The sequence below is a fragment of the Cyprinus carpio genome, unplaced genomic scaffold (genome assembly GCF_018340385.1).
Source record: "Cyprinus carpio isolate SPL01 unplaced genomic scaffold, ASM1834038v1 S000006585, whole genome shotgun sequence".
Taxonomy (NCBI): Eukaryota; Metazoa; Chordata; class Actinopteri; order Cypriniformes; family Cyprinidae; genus Cyprinus; species Cyprinus carpio.
In genome coordinates this window covers 2,262,602-2,276,938 of record NW_024879238.1, presented here as the reverse complement: position 1 = coordinate 2,276,938, position 14,337 = coordinate 2,262,602, and the positions used below count along the sequence as shown (strand labels likewise).

At 39.3% G+C, this 14,337-nt stretch overlaps 1 protein-coding gene across 1 annotated transcript; it reads right to left on the bottom strand.

Moving 5' to 3' along the window:
• Positions 1 to 11,308: 11,308 nt before the first annotated feature.
• LOC122144064 (N-lysine methyltransferase KMT5A-like) lies at positions 11,309 to 12,378 on the bottom strand. Its single transcript, XM_042754707.1, has 2 exons — positions 11,832 to 12,378; positions 11,309 to 11,721 (listed from the first exon to the last, which is right to left on the bottom strand). Exon 2 carries the CDS (start codon positions 11,705 to 11,707, stop codon positions 11,309 to 11,311), a length of 399 nt encoding a protein of 132 aa, XP_042610641.1. The 5' UTR covers positions 11,708 to 11,721; positions 11,832 to 12,378.
• Between the last annotated feature and the right edge of the window lie 1,959 nt (positions 12,379 to 14,337).

Here is a 14,337-nt window from a genome sequence, read left to right as displayed (position 1 = left end):
ACCTGCGTCGATTGACAGGCACTGACAATGTACTAATATCTATAGGCCAATAGGTTCGGCTCGGAAGGCATAAATTAAACAGCTTAACTCTGTGAGGAAATAAATCTGTACTGAAAATAAATTGATTCTTTGTAAAGAATAAAGTGAAAGTAAAGAAAGAAGTTATTTAACAGTATTCACAGTGTCCATTGAATGATAGGTCAAAATGACAAAGAAACTCAATCAAATTGCAATACTTGAATTATTCATGGACTAATCTGGGTGCACCCAATAACTATAGAGTTTAGTTAGACTGCAATCGTATAACAAGTTCACAATTATAACTTTTGACAACCTCAGTTAACTCAAAGCAGGAAAAGAAAACCTTTGAAATTCAAAGTGTTACAAGAACAATTCAGGACATTTTGATTCAGTAGATTCTGTTTGGTTCAATACATTCAATTCAAAAGACTTCAGTGCAAAGATTCAACTCAGAAAAATATGGTTCTACTCAGTAATCTCAATTCAGAAAGATTCAGTTCAAGTGACTCGGTTCAAAATAGTTCAGTTCGATAGATTCACCAGGAAAATGATTCGGTTCCACAGTTCTGCAAAACTCCATGTGCTACGAAACAATAAGGAACAACAACAACAAAAAAAATAGTTCCGTCTAAACAAAGATATTTCTTTGAGCGGTCTCTCGAAGGAAAATAAATAAAGAAAATGTGGCTCCGTTTGTGTGAACTAGCAGGTAGTCTGATTTTTCCTAACGGTTTCGCCTCAGTCAGCGTTCATCTCGTGTGGGTTGACTCGCCATCTCACATCGTCCTCAAATTGAAATGATCAGAGTTCCAGCATGAAAAAAAAACCTGACATAGTAAGTTGATCCACATATGACAGGCTCTGAACTTGGTCAATACTAATCTTATATACAGGCACTGGACTAAAAATCCCATTCAATCAGTCATCACTCCCAAAAATCAATTCAACGGGTCATCTTGTTAACATAATTAATGCTATAAATTAATTACAGCAATAAAATTAAATTTCAACAATATTACATTAGAACACAGAAATTCCAAAATGACATTTCCCTTATGTAACCCTGTATAATTTAAATTTATTATAAAAAAGGAATAAATTTCCCAGTGTTAAAATAATAAACTAACCAGAAATAATAATAATAATAAAAGTGTAAGAAATTATAAAATCAAAGTGAAATGTATGTTAGTGTGATGATTGACATTTTAATGACTGTCCAATTACGTGAGGTTTATGTTGAAGTCCTGCCCCAAATACATTTGCAGCTTTTGACCGCTGAGTGGCGCTTTAACCACAAGTTATCAAACAAATGCTTCAAAGTGCATTTTCACAAATAGCCGTCAGCTTTGCCTCACTGATGTTACATTTGACTGCTGCAGTTGGTGGAAATTGAAGAAAAACACTCTAGGCCTAGATAAAATATTTCATATTCACAATGCAAATTTAGTAGCCTACTTTGACATTTATCCTGCTTGCACATAACTTTATAAGTAAGTCTGCGGTTATATTTACACTGTTAAGTATTACCCAATATTTTAAATTTAAAACATTTACAGGTGTGCAGCATTATTTATATAATATAAATCATGTGTTATATTACCTTAAAGAAATGGTGGTTTACTTTGCATCGGAGCATTAAAAGCGGAAGCATATTTCAGGCTACATACATGGATTCTAAATGTCAGTCTTCTTACATTACTTAATATTTGTCACAAGTACATTTTTAATTTATATATAAAAATTACTTTAATAAAACAGCATGTGTTTTTGTCACGCACGTGCTTTGATATTCGTTACCTGTCCTATTTTTTAACAAAAAACTACGTGGGGAAAAGATATCTGTTCACTAATTAAGAAATTGTTGCGTAACCAATTTATTATGAATTCTTTCCTTTATTTTAGTAAAACGTGAGGCACTGTATAATTTTGCCTCCCATTATTTAGGCCTAACTAAAACAAGAAACATATAAATTAAACGGCACGATTTAGATAAATCATTAAAACTGAAAAGAAGGGATGTATTAATGAAACATCCTCTGTTTAAACTCCAAATTCTCTCATTATAATCATGCTGATGACTGATAGCCTACTGTGTAGGTCTATTTACTGCTGTGATCTGTGGTCAGGCTTTCCGTGGTCATAAACCAAAACATATTAGAAATTAATTTATTCTAATAACATTTTAGAAATTGCATTTTTTGCAGAGATCTCTTTTCAGATGAGAGCAAGTTTTGTATTTCATTTGGTAACCAAGGTCCTAGAGTCTGGAGGAAGGGTGGAGAAGCTCATAGCCCAAGTTGCTTGAAGTGCAGTGTTAAGTTTCCACAGTCTGTGATGATTTGGGGTACAATGTCATCTGCTGGTGTTGGTCCCCAGTGTTTTTTTGAAAACCAAAGTCACTGCTGCACCCGTTTACACCAAGGAATTTTGGATCACTTCAAGCTTCCTTCTGCTGACCAGCTTTTTGAAGATGTTGATTTCATTTTCCAGCAGGATTTGGTACCTGCCCACACTGCCAAAAGCACCAAAAGTTGGTTAAATGACCATGGTGTTGGTGTGCTTGACTGGAGAGCAAACTCACCAGACCTGAACCCCAGAGAGAATCTATGGGCTATTATCAAGAGGAAAATGAGAAACAAGAGACCAAAAAAATGCAGATGAGCTGAAGGCCATTGTCAAAGAAACCTGGGCTTCCATACCACCTCAGCAGTGCCAAAAACTGATCACCTCCATGCCACGCCGAATTGAGGCAGTAATTAAAGCAAAAGGAGCCCCCAAGTATTGATTACATGTACAGTAAATGAACATACTTTCCAGAAGACCAACAATTTACTAATTTATTTTTTTTGTTTGTTTTTATTGGTCTTATGAAGTATTCTAATTTGTTGAGTGAATTGGTGGGTTTTTGTTAAATGTGAGCCAAAATCATCTAATTTATTGAGATGCACCTGTACATTATTAATTTTTTTATGTGTAATTTATTTGTAAATGAGCCTGAGTACTTTCTGTACATTTTGTATATTTTGTTTTGCATATTCACATGTGTAAATAAACGAGAATTATGTACATTGTTAAAAAGAAATTTTTAATGCAGCTTACAATTTTTACTGTTTTTTTGTTTTTGTTTTGTTCTATACATTACTGAAAGTACTTTTTTACAATTATTTACAACATATCTAAGGATTAACATGAGAAAAACAGCATCAGTTTGAGCCCGGCCCTGCCTCCATGTGTTCTGGGGTCTTCAGGAGGTGAATCTCTTGGTGAATGTCCAGCACCTCCTCAGAGACTCGGAGGACAATGCGGTGACAGTGGAACGAGGCACATGTCAAACACCTCTGGAGACCGCTCTATCTGATTTAGGGACAGAAGGAAAAGATAAATTGTTTAGAGCTATGACAAAGTAATTAGTAGAAGAAATATTGAGATACTTTAGTGAACTACTTCTAGTAACTTCTAATACCACATTGGGGAAAAACTACTAGTCATATTTAAAACCTTAGCCAAAGAGATAGTTCACCCAAAAATTTAAATTCCAAACCTGCAACAACTGGTGAGTAAATGATTACAGAACTTTTGTTTTTGGCTGAACTATCCTTTAATTAAAAGTATTGTCTTGCATACTCTAATATACTTAAGGTATTGAGAGTAAAAGTAAAGGTATACAGTATTGTTCTGAAAAAATAATTTATCAGGATGGTTTTGCATTAATATTACTGCTGCGCTAATGTATATGTTGCATTTTACTTCTGAATATGTGCAAGGTTATTCAATTTAAAATTGCCTACTAAATATACTGTTGGGTAGTTTAATCTACAGCAATGCATCATGTTGTAAAAGACCATATTTTTGTAGTGCTGCTGTCCTGTGAGGAAAAAAGAAAACTTAGTCCTTCATATTTGTAAGAGTATACTTAACGAATGTACTTCCTTACAGTCCACCTCTGAATATTCTGAAAATGAAAGTAACAACATTTTGTCAGAATATTAACAAATTCTTGCTAACTATATTAAAAGGCTGCATCTGAAGGACTCAGATCGGTCAAATTCGGATCGGGGGCACTGTTCAGCTGTGACAGCTGCTGCTGAACATTGAGCTGTACTAGGCTCTATTTTATTTTTTCAGTTTTATTTTTATGCTTAACTGCCTAAAAAATCTGGGTTGCAAACCTGTCTACATATAATCCACTTGGTCAAGACAATAAACTTCAGGTGCTGGTCATATAATTAGAATATCATCAAAAAGTTGATTTATTTCACTAATTCCATTCAAAAAGTGAGACTTGTATATCATATTCATTCATTACACACAGACTGATATATTTCAAATGTTTATTTCTTTTAATTTTGATGATTATAACTGACAACTAAGGAAAATCCCAAATTCAGTATCTCAGAAAATTAGAATATTGTGAAAAGGTTCAATATTGAAAGACACCTGGTGCCACACTCTAATCAGTTAATTAACTCAAAACACCTGCAAAGGTCTTTAAATGGTCTCTCAGTCTAGTTCTGTAGGCTACACAATCATGGGGAAGACTGCTGACTTGACAGCTGTCCAAAAGACGACCATTTACACCTTGCACAAGGAGGGCAAGACAAAAAAGGTCATTGCAAAAGAGGCTGGCTGTGCACAGAGCTCTGTGTCCCAAGCACATTATAGAGAGGCGAAGGGGAAGGAAAAGATGTGATAGAAAAAAAGTTGTACAAGCAATAGGGATAACCGCAACCCTGGAGAGTATTGTGAAACAAAACCCATTCAAAATGTGGGGGAGATTCACAAAGAGTGGACTGCAGCTGGAGTCAGTGCTTCAAGAACCAATACGCACAGACTGTATGCAAGACATTGGTTTCAGCTGTCGCATTCCTTGTGTCAAGCCACTCTTGAACAACAGTACAGCGCAGAAGCATCTTTGCCTGGGCTAAAGACAAAAAGGCCTGGACTGCTGCTGAGTGGTCCAAAGGTTATGTTCTCCTGATGAAAGTAAATTTTGCAGTTTCCTTTGGAAATCAGGGTCCCAGAGTCTGGAGGAAGAGAGGAGAGGCACACAATCCACGTTGCTTGAGGTCCATTGTAAAGTTTCCACAATCATGATGGTTGGGGTGCCATGTCATCCGCTGGTGTTGGTCCACTGTGTTTTCTGAGGTCAAAGGTCAACGCAGACGTATACCAGGAAGTTTTAGAGCACTTCATGCTTCCTGCTGCTGACCAACTTTATGGAGATGCAGATTCATTTTCCAACAGGACTTGGCACCTGCACACAGTGTAAAAGCTAACCAGTACCTGTTTCAAGGACCATGGTATCCCTGTTTCTTAATTGGCCAGCAAACTCGCCTGACCTTAACCCCATAGAAAATCTATGGGATATTGTGAAGAGGAAAGATGTGATATGCCAGACCCAAGAATGCAGAAGAGCTGAAGGCCACTATCAGAGCAACCTGGGCTCTCATAACACCTGAGCAGTGCCACAGACTGATCGACTCCATGCCAGCACGCCGCATTGCTGCAGTAATTCAGGCAAAAGGAGCCCCCAACAAAGTATTGAGTGCTGTACTTGCTCATACTTTTCATTGTTCATACTTTTCAGTTCTCAAGACATTTCTAAAAAATCCTTTCTTTGTAGTGAGGGTTAGGTAATATTCTAATTTTCTAAGATACTGAATTTGGGATTTTCCTTAGTTGTCAGTTATAATCATCAAAATTAAAAGAAATAAACATTTCAAATATATCAGTGTGTGTAATGAATGAATATAATATACAAGTTTCACTTTTTGAATGGCTCACGAAAAAGGAGTCTACAAACCAATAGTGCTGTCTAAGCAGACCTATAAGGAGCGGAGGCTTCAGCAGGATAACTCTCTTAACGAGAGAAACCTAAACACCCCCACCCTAGATATGAGGAGCTCTTAGAGGTGGAATCTCAACATAACGACTCTCTAAAAATGAGAGGAGACCTGGACTAACTAAACGCTAGACACAGTTATTGAGGGCGTCACATACTAGAGCCTACCATACTAATAAGTTCTGTCTAAGCGGAGCTCTACAAGCGGAAGCGTACACTGGCGTCCCGACTCAGAGCATGGTAGGTATACTAGCTGGAGTACTCTGAGCTTCTAAGTGTCGTAATCGGCACGAAAGGCCCCTCAAATGAGTGTGGAGTACTCGAAAGCTCGCCTAAAGTGAGTCAGCGGGACTTTTCAGGAGGTCCGACAAGAGCCTAACGAAACCTGGTGGGCGGGCATCGCCCACAAGAGCTCTGTTTAGAGAGCACTAGAACTGTGATGCTCTCACGCATAGCATACCAAAGGGGGAGGCTCACGATAGAGTCCATCACAACCTGGCTGACCAGCACAGGATGAGTGGGCTCAGAGGAGGCTCAAACTAAGAGCCTACCACCCTCAAAAAAAAAAAAAAAAAAAAAAACCCTTGCTTTCTTTATTTTTATTACACCAAGTCCAGGAGCCCTCCTTCACCCAATTATGTATATAACCCACATTATACACAGTGTCTTAATAAACCTAAGAACGGTGGGGTGTAACAAAATATAAACAGAAAGGAATTCTGAGACAGGAAGAACAATCCGCTATTCCTCGGTCATCAATTCGATCCATACAACCCCCCGCCTCACAATCCCCTTGACTCGGCCTGAATTAACTGCCTCGGCAGCCACAAGACCCGAAACGCGGGTGAGAGGCGCTAAATTCTCAAAGAGAATCAGGCATTCTCAATAAATCACATCTCCTCCGAGAGCCATACACACTCTGTTCAAACACTTAATTCCCTCAAGAATCATGCAAGAACAGAAACTGCTGCAAATGCATCGGATTAAGCTTGTTCAACTCCCCCGAGAGGCGAATGCGCTCGTGCAAGCGCTGGCAAAAAACCCCAAAAAAAACTCGAGTACAGACCTCTGCTCTAGTAGTTCCGTGAATGCAACAGTGAGCGCATCCTACTCTCTCATGAGTCAAACGCATATGAGCTTAGTACACAAGGCTTAAAGACAAAAAAGAGGATGAAGTGTTTTACAGGTGCCCTTTTATATCCACAGTCCACTCATTTGCTTACGTCATTAGGCTTTCCACCTGCCAATGTCTAATTTCATTGTCATTATTCATTCATGCCTCAGAACCGGCCACGCTTACAGCGATCCCATCTCCAGCGCGTCCCTCTAGAGGACGCAGCGTGGAGTGTTCCCTTTCGAAAGGAAGCCAGCAATTTTAGGGTCTAAAAAGTCACTTATTGCTTTACTGTAAGCTTTGCATAAAATGATTATTAAATGTGTTCATGCTGATATCTGCAGAAAATTTTTTTTACTCTTTTGTGTGATAATAGATTATCTTAACTATCATAACTATATTAAAATCACCCATTTTATTCATAGGTTTATAACTGCTGATCGATGATTTATAATGCCATTTGTAAATTATTAGTCATTTATGAACACCTTTATTCACACTTTATAAATTGATTTTTAGTTTTAAGTGTTGTTTTAAAAGCTATTTTTTTTTTAAATCTTGGCTTTATATACAATTTCTACATATGCCATGTCCATGACATAGCATAATTAAACTAACATCTAATAATGGAAAAAAAGTTTTTTTTTCGTAACCTATGGCTCTGTAACCATAAAGGCTGCTGTGTCATTTTGCCCCCCGACTAAGCATTTAAAAGAATTTAGGTGAAGCATTTAAATAATGCTCTGAATGCACTTAAAGAATGCAGAATCGAATCATTATAATCAAATCAAATTTAATTGTGAATTGTATTGAGTTGAATCTTTCTGAATTTGCAAAACTCATTCTTGAATTGAAAACTATGGTTGCCATGAATCGAAACATTTTGCTGTCTACCTAAATATTCACAGCCCTATATTCACATTTTTTCTAAACTATCACATGCATCCCCGATTGAACCCGAATCAAGTATTGTAATACATCGAGACTAATCAGGGGCCTGATGTATAAACATTGCGTATGCACAAAATAGGCATGGAAATGTGCGTATGCAAATTTCCAACGCACACATATCGGATTTATAAAAAAATAAACTAGGCTTAAATATGTGCGCACCGTACAGACACTCTAGACCAGGGGTTTTCAACCTGTGGGGCGCCGGTCAAGGGGGGCGTGAGCTTCAGTTAATTTAGACATTCCCTTGAGGATTTATGAATATGAGTTAGCAAATCTTTAGCCATCCACTAAGGAGCAATCTGACTCCCACTGCTTAGTCCGACAGTTAGTAGAGCAGAGTTGGCTCGAGTATCAGTCACGCTTATTGACAGTGTAAGATGATTTTACGTAAGCAGTGTCAGAAATCCAACCACGGATTGCATGTTGTTATCTCAGAAACACTCTCAGCCATAACATTGAAATCAGGTAAACGGTTAATATTTATTTTTCAGCATAATTATGCACGCTAAACCAGGGGCGGTTCTAAACCCTTTTTAGGTGGGGGGTTTTTCACCCCCCATCTGTCACCATTTTTATGTTAAAACAAAAATACAACAATAAAAAAAGGGAAGGCCCTGCACAAAGCTGTTTTGGAGACTGCTTTTTTAAAAGTTTCATAATGATAACATTTGACAACGTTTAATTCAGGTGAGAAAATAATTAATATCTATGGCGCATGAGCACAGAGAGATTTGAGACACAGGACACAGTTTGAGTGAGAGGAGAGACATTTTTTAAGTGCGCGCACTCTCTCTAGTGTTAGAGCAGCATATATCTGAGCGTGCACCCCCGGTTTGTGCGAGAGCAAAGAAAATCCGCACAAGAGCGGAGAGATTCGCGCTCGCGCATAGTATTAATGTGCTTTCGCGCTACAATAATGCACTCTCAACATTTGTCAGTGAAATAACGCCATCATTTCTATGCACACCGCAACCCGCACACGCATGTAAGGTGCACAAACAGAGAGCCTTAGCCTGTCTCAGACAGCAGGTGAATTCCAATGGTTTCTTGACAAGTATCCTGGTAAGCGCAGTCTGTTGTTTGGGGTTAACGTAAACATTAAAGAAAATACCAAATTTACGTGTAACTAATCCGTGCATTTTCTTATCTAAATAATATTAATGAAAAAGAGCAAAAGAAAAATAGTTAGCTGCTTTAATAGCTTTAATGGATATTTGCATTTATGGTAATGTTAATAAAGTAATTAGGTGTGAATATGGGCAGGGGGTGGTTTGAGGGGACGCGAGTGAAATTAGACAAACTGGGGACAGGGTTGCGCATGCCCTTAAATGTTAAAAACCCCTGCTCTAGACCATGCATACGCACTCTTTTACTGAGTGAGCAAATAAGAAAGCAAACAGAATGATTTTAAAGTCTGTTTTACATTTTGACAGACAGCATTTAGATTAAATATGACACTCTGAATAATGAAGTTTACCCGTTAACTCTGCACCCCCCATTTTATGAGGACTCACAGCTGAACATGACCTACCTAATTTAAACTGGTAACAGTTCCCAACTTCAGTTCACAATTTTGGTGTCTTTGGAAAGAAGACACTTTGGGCTTTACTGTTCATCATCCAGAGTTGATAATGCTCAAAAAGATAAAAAGTTATAGACACAGAAGTGCCTTGATCAAAACGTTGTAAAGTTATAAATTTCATATAAATATATTTAATATAAATTTCATATAAATATACATGAAATCAGGCCTGGAGCAATCCAGAAAAGCAATGGCTTAAGAACACTCAAGAACACTCAAAACCACTCAAGAACATGCAAAACCACTCAAAACCAAAACAAACCCTACCAAACCATACAAAACCACTCAAAACTTACCAAAACCTAACCAAACCACTCAAAAACACTCAAAATCCACTCAAGAACACTCAAAACCAACACAAACCCGACCAAAACCACAAAAAACCTACCCAAACAATTCAAAAACCACTCAAAAACTCAAAGAACGCAATTAAAAAAATAACTTTCAGGTTTGACACGTCATTAGAGTTTTACAGTAAGTTGTAAAATGTTACTAAAAGCATAGAAGCTATCGCCTAATGTTTTATGTAAAAGTGGGTTCATGAGGCTCATATTATGTATTCAGACAACGATGAGCAGACCTACGCACAGACATGAACGTTACGCATTTAAACAAAACCACTTACAAGGGGCAACACGTTGGGGCATAAAGTCAATACAATAAGGGCCAGCACAGGCCCCCATGAGTTTCGGGTAACTTGGCATCAGCAAGAGTACAATTTGTTTTGGGAGGGAGAAAATGAATGGGAAAAAGGCCAGCGGAAGGAACACATACAACCCAAGAAGACTCGCACGAGCAGCAGGGAACGGTCAGGAGAGTGCTGGACTTGGCGGCAGCAACTTGTCGGTTGGGCCCCCCGCCACTGGGGATTTCTCGCGGCAAATAGAAGCACCCATACTAACTACAGTAAGCACAATAAACCTTACTTGCCAGGAATGTGGCAACCAAAACATCTCCGGGGGGATAAACCTCATAGTGAGGGTTATTCGAAAGTGCGTTCCAGTATTTGGATCAACATAGGGCTACATTTGTGAACACGACCATTTTCTGAGAATGTCGCGTGTCAAGTTCACCGCTTCCGTGCGTGTCTTAAAGACTGCAACTTACAATCGCAACTTCATTGTGTGCTATTATCCTTGCGAGCACGAAATTTCACAAATTGGTCAGCTATCGACAGCATCAGAAGTTTTATTTTGGAGAGCAGAATTATTTATTTCAATGAATGTAATCGATTAGCTATAATATTATAAAGCAGGTGGTTTGAATTTGTTATGTGAATATGTAATTCATTGCGGCGGTCTGCAAGACATTCACTGGACATAGGCGGCCCAGTCGAAGAAATCTGTTAAACCACTGCTGCAAAACAACACAAATGCACAAAAATTTACTGGAAAAAAAGCTTAACGCACCTCTTACAATAGTGAATGGACTTTACGGTCCTTCTGATTCTTTTGGCTCAGGCTTCAGACTCCCTTCCAGTGGACAGAAGGACAGAGCTCTGCATCTTCAACCTATAACACCTGAAAAATACTTAAAAACCCTCCCTATTTATCCGGGCTTGGGACCGGCAATAACATCACAAATTTTTTTTGCAATGTTACAGGCTGGTTTAAAAAAAAAAAAAAATATTTTTCTTTTTAAGTTTTTTGTATTTTTATTTATTTTTTTAATGCAAGAACATTTATTTGTTGAACTACACAAAAATAAAATTTTGGAAGTACTTGGCACACTTGTTTTATTTTTGATACAGTATTTACATTTATACATTGGGACATGATCCCAGCTCTGCGCCAAGTCAGTCATCAAGCCAAGAAAGATCCCACCCTTCTCCTTGGAATGATGACCTGCGAACCCCGTAATCCCACAGGAGCTCCTCGCTGACGGCAATGTCCCGCAGAGCGAAGAAGAGAACGCATTCCCTGGGACCATCCAGAAATTTCAGAGAAACTCTCTGAGGCCGCACATTGTTTTTGCTGCGGGAATGGTTCATCCTCCTCCCATAAGTCTCCTGGTCTGGGTGGCAGTCACAGGGGAACTTCTGGGCATCGATGCAGAGAGGCTTGCCACCCTTGCCCTTAAAGAAGAACAGGTATGACGGCTCCCCGGTGAGGGTCTCCAACCTCCGCTCCCCTTCCTGCTTGGAGACCACTTCACCGTGGTAGTCACACACGACCTGGTTCCTCTTGAACTCCATGGTGGCAATGACCCCTGCACAAAGGTAAATGAACGTGCTATTGAGCAAACTGCTTCAATCTTTACAAAATTAAAACAAGATTACAACTGTGTTCAAAAAGTGGGTAGTCAAAACTGTGACACACCTTTACCTTTCCCCTCAAAGCTCTTAATGGCCAGCCCTTTCCATTTCTGCTGGACCACGGAGGCAATGATCACAGGATCATTCTCTGCAGCCGATGGCTCCTGGCAGGGCACCCACGCCAGCAGAACACTGTCCACAGAGGGCACGTTGGTAGTCCACGCATTCTCCTTAGCAATGGCACGCTGGATGTGAGATGCCAGGGGTTTTTGGCTGGTCCTGCCAGTGGACTGCTCTGGGGGACAGGACTTGGGTGAGTTTTAACCAAACATAGCTCACTTAAAGTAGACCATAATGTGACTGGCACCGTTGTAAGCACTTACCGAGAATATACTGTACCCGCAGCTTGTACTGAAGCCTCCTCCAGTAGTGGTAGTAGCTGCGGTCCATAAATCCTGCCTCTGCTGCCTGCGCCCTTGTTGGAGGCTTTCCATGAAGAGTAATGGGAAACCGGTCCTCAAAGGCACCCCAAAACCGAGGAGTCAGGAGCTGGGCTGCTGCGGTAGGTGCTGCTGTCCTGTGATTAAAAAAAAAAAAAAACTATTTGTACATCAATGGTTTTACTACAAAGACCATGGTTGAAGTACAGCTAGTGTAAAAAAAAAAAAAAAAAAAAATAATATATATATATATATATATATATATATATATATATATATATATATATATATATATATATATATATATATATATATATATATAAACATTCGGTACCTCTCCGGCATGTGTGGTGCCTCCCCTTCCGCAGATGAGCTGGGGGCATCAACCGTCAGCCCCCCCTGTGGCTCTGGTGGCAGCACAGCTCTCTCCTGGAGCCTCATGACATACCTGCGGACATGCATTGGTGGGAGAAATTAAGGTATAATGTCCGTCATGGCCTGTCATGAAACCCAACCATATCCGCATGAAACATTACAATACTTGCTTTTGTCGTAGCCTTTGCACATCGGCCGTCGGGTTGCTAAGAGGGACACCTGAAGCCCCGAGGAAGAACCGGTCCCTGTCGTCTCCTCTGGAGTTTGGGCCTTTAAATATTCTGGCCGGATATGGACAAAGTAGCAGTCCAACCACTACGGCAAAGATTTACACACATTTTAAGTGTTCACTGTCACAAAACTGTTAATGAACTGATAGTGTGTTGTGTAGTGTGATCATCTTACATGTTCTTCTTTTCTGCTTAACTCAATAGCTCCTTTGGACAGCTTTACAGTGACTCTGTCCGCCTCCGGCACTCTGTCGTTCCACTCCTGGACCTGTGAAAACATTCAAACAGAAACAGTAAGGTTCTGACATGTATTCTTCAACCTCAGAAGACCATATATAATATTATATTATATTATATTATATTATATTATGTTATGTTATGTTATGTTATGTTATATGTTATGTTATATTATATTTGTGTTTTGAATATGTCTAAAAATGCGTCAGCTGTGAGCTCACCTTGAACTCTTTAATGCTGGCAGGACCAAGGTGATGAACCCACATCATTGTGGCGAGACAGAAGCTCCGGAAGTCCGTCTTGCTCTTTGCAGGGACCCCCTTATGTTGTCTGAGGTGGTTGGACACCTCAGCCATGTCCTCCTCTGCGAGAGCAAGGATTTCGGACTCCTGGCTTGCAGCGCTGGAGGAATCAAACGGTCTATGACTATGGTATGACTATCACACCCCTGTACAGTCTATTACACCCATCACAAATGAATTACAATGCAACTGACTCTACGGTTCACACACTTCCCTACCTGTCATGCCCCTCTTGGATCAAGAATCCCTTTGAGTGGAAGTACTTGGCCAAGGAGTCACAAGACGGGTCCTCCCTGACCAATTTCCTGACCTGTGAGAAATTCTTAACCCTCCCCTCTCTTGCCCACTTCTCTTGTGACTCCTTGGCCCTCAGGACTTCCTCCTGGATACGGCCTTCCTCTGCATCCCGCAAGCAGGAATTTCTTAAGTGATGGTCAATTTTGATCTGGGGCTTAAGACAAATCAAGCAGTGGACCACGCTGCAAGGGTTCCTGTACACAGCTGAAGAACGTCCTGATTATTTCTCAGTAACAATCTTGAGTTTTTTGATTATTGGTCATTTGTTGTTTATTGTTTTTTAAATATTTGGAGGTTTAATAGTAATGGGTAAATTTTTTTTCAAAGTTATTTACATAAAAGAAGGTAAAATAATCATGAAGAAATTTAAAACATTGGAAATGATTTAAAAATTGACTTATTTTAAATGAATTTAAAAACAGTTAAAAAAGGAAAATGATTTTACATAGAATACAGTGAATATGTAAAATACAGTGCAATCAATTCGGACATCGCACAGTGCTCAGTTCAACAAATGCACAGCTAAACAGATGGGTTTTGAGTCTAGATTTAAATGTGACTAATGTTTTAGCACATCTGATCTCTTCTGGAAGCTGATTCCAACTGCGGGCGGCATAGTAACTAAAGGCGGACTCCCCTTGTTTTGTATGAACCCTTGGTATTTCTAACTGACTCGATCCTAATGATCT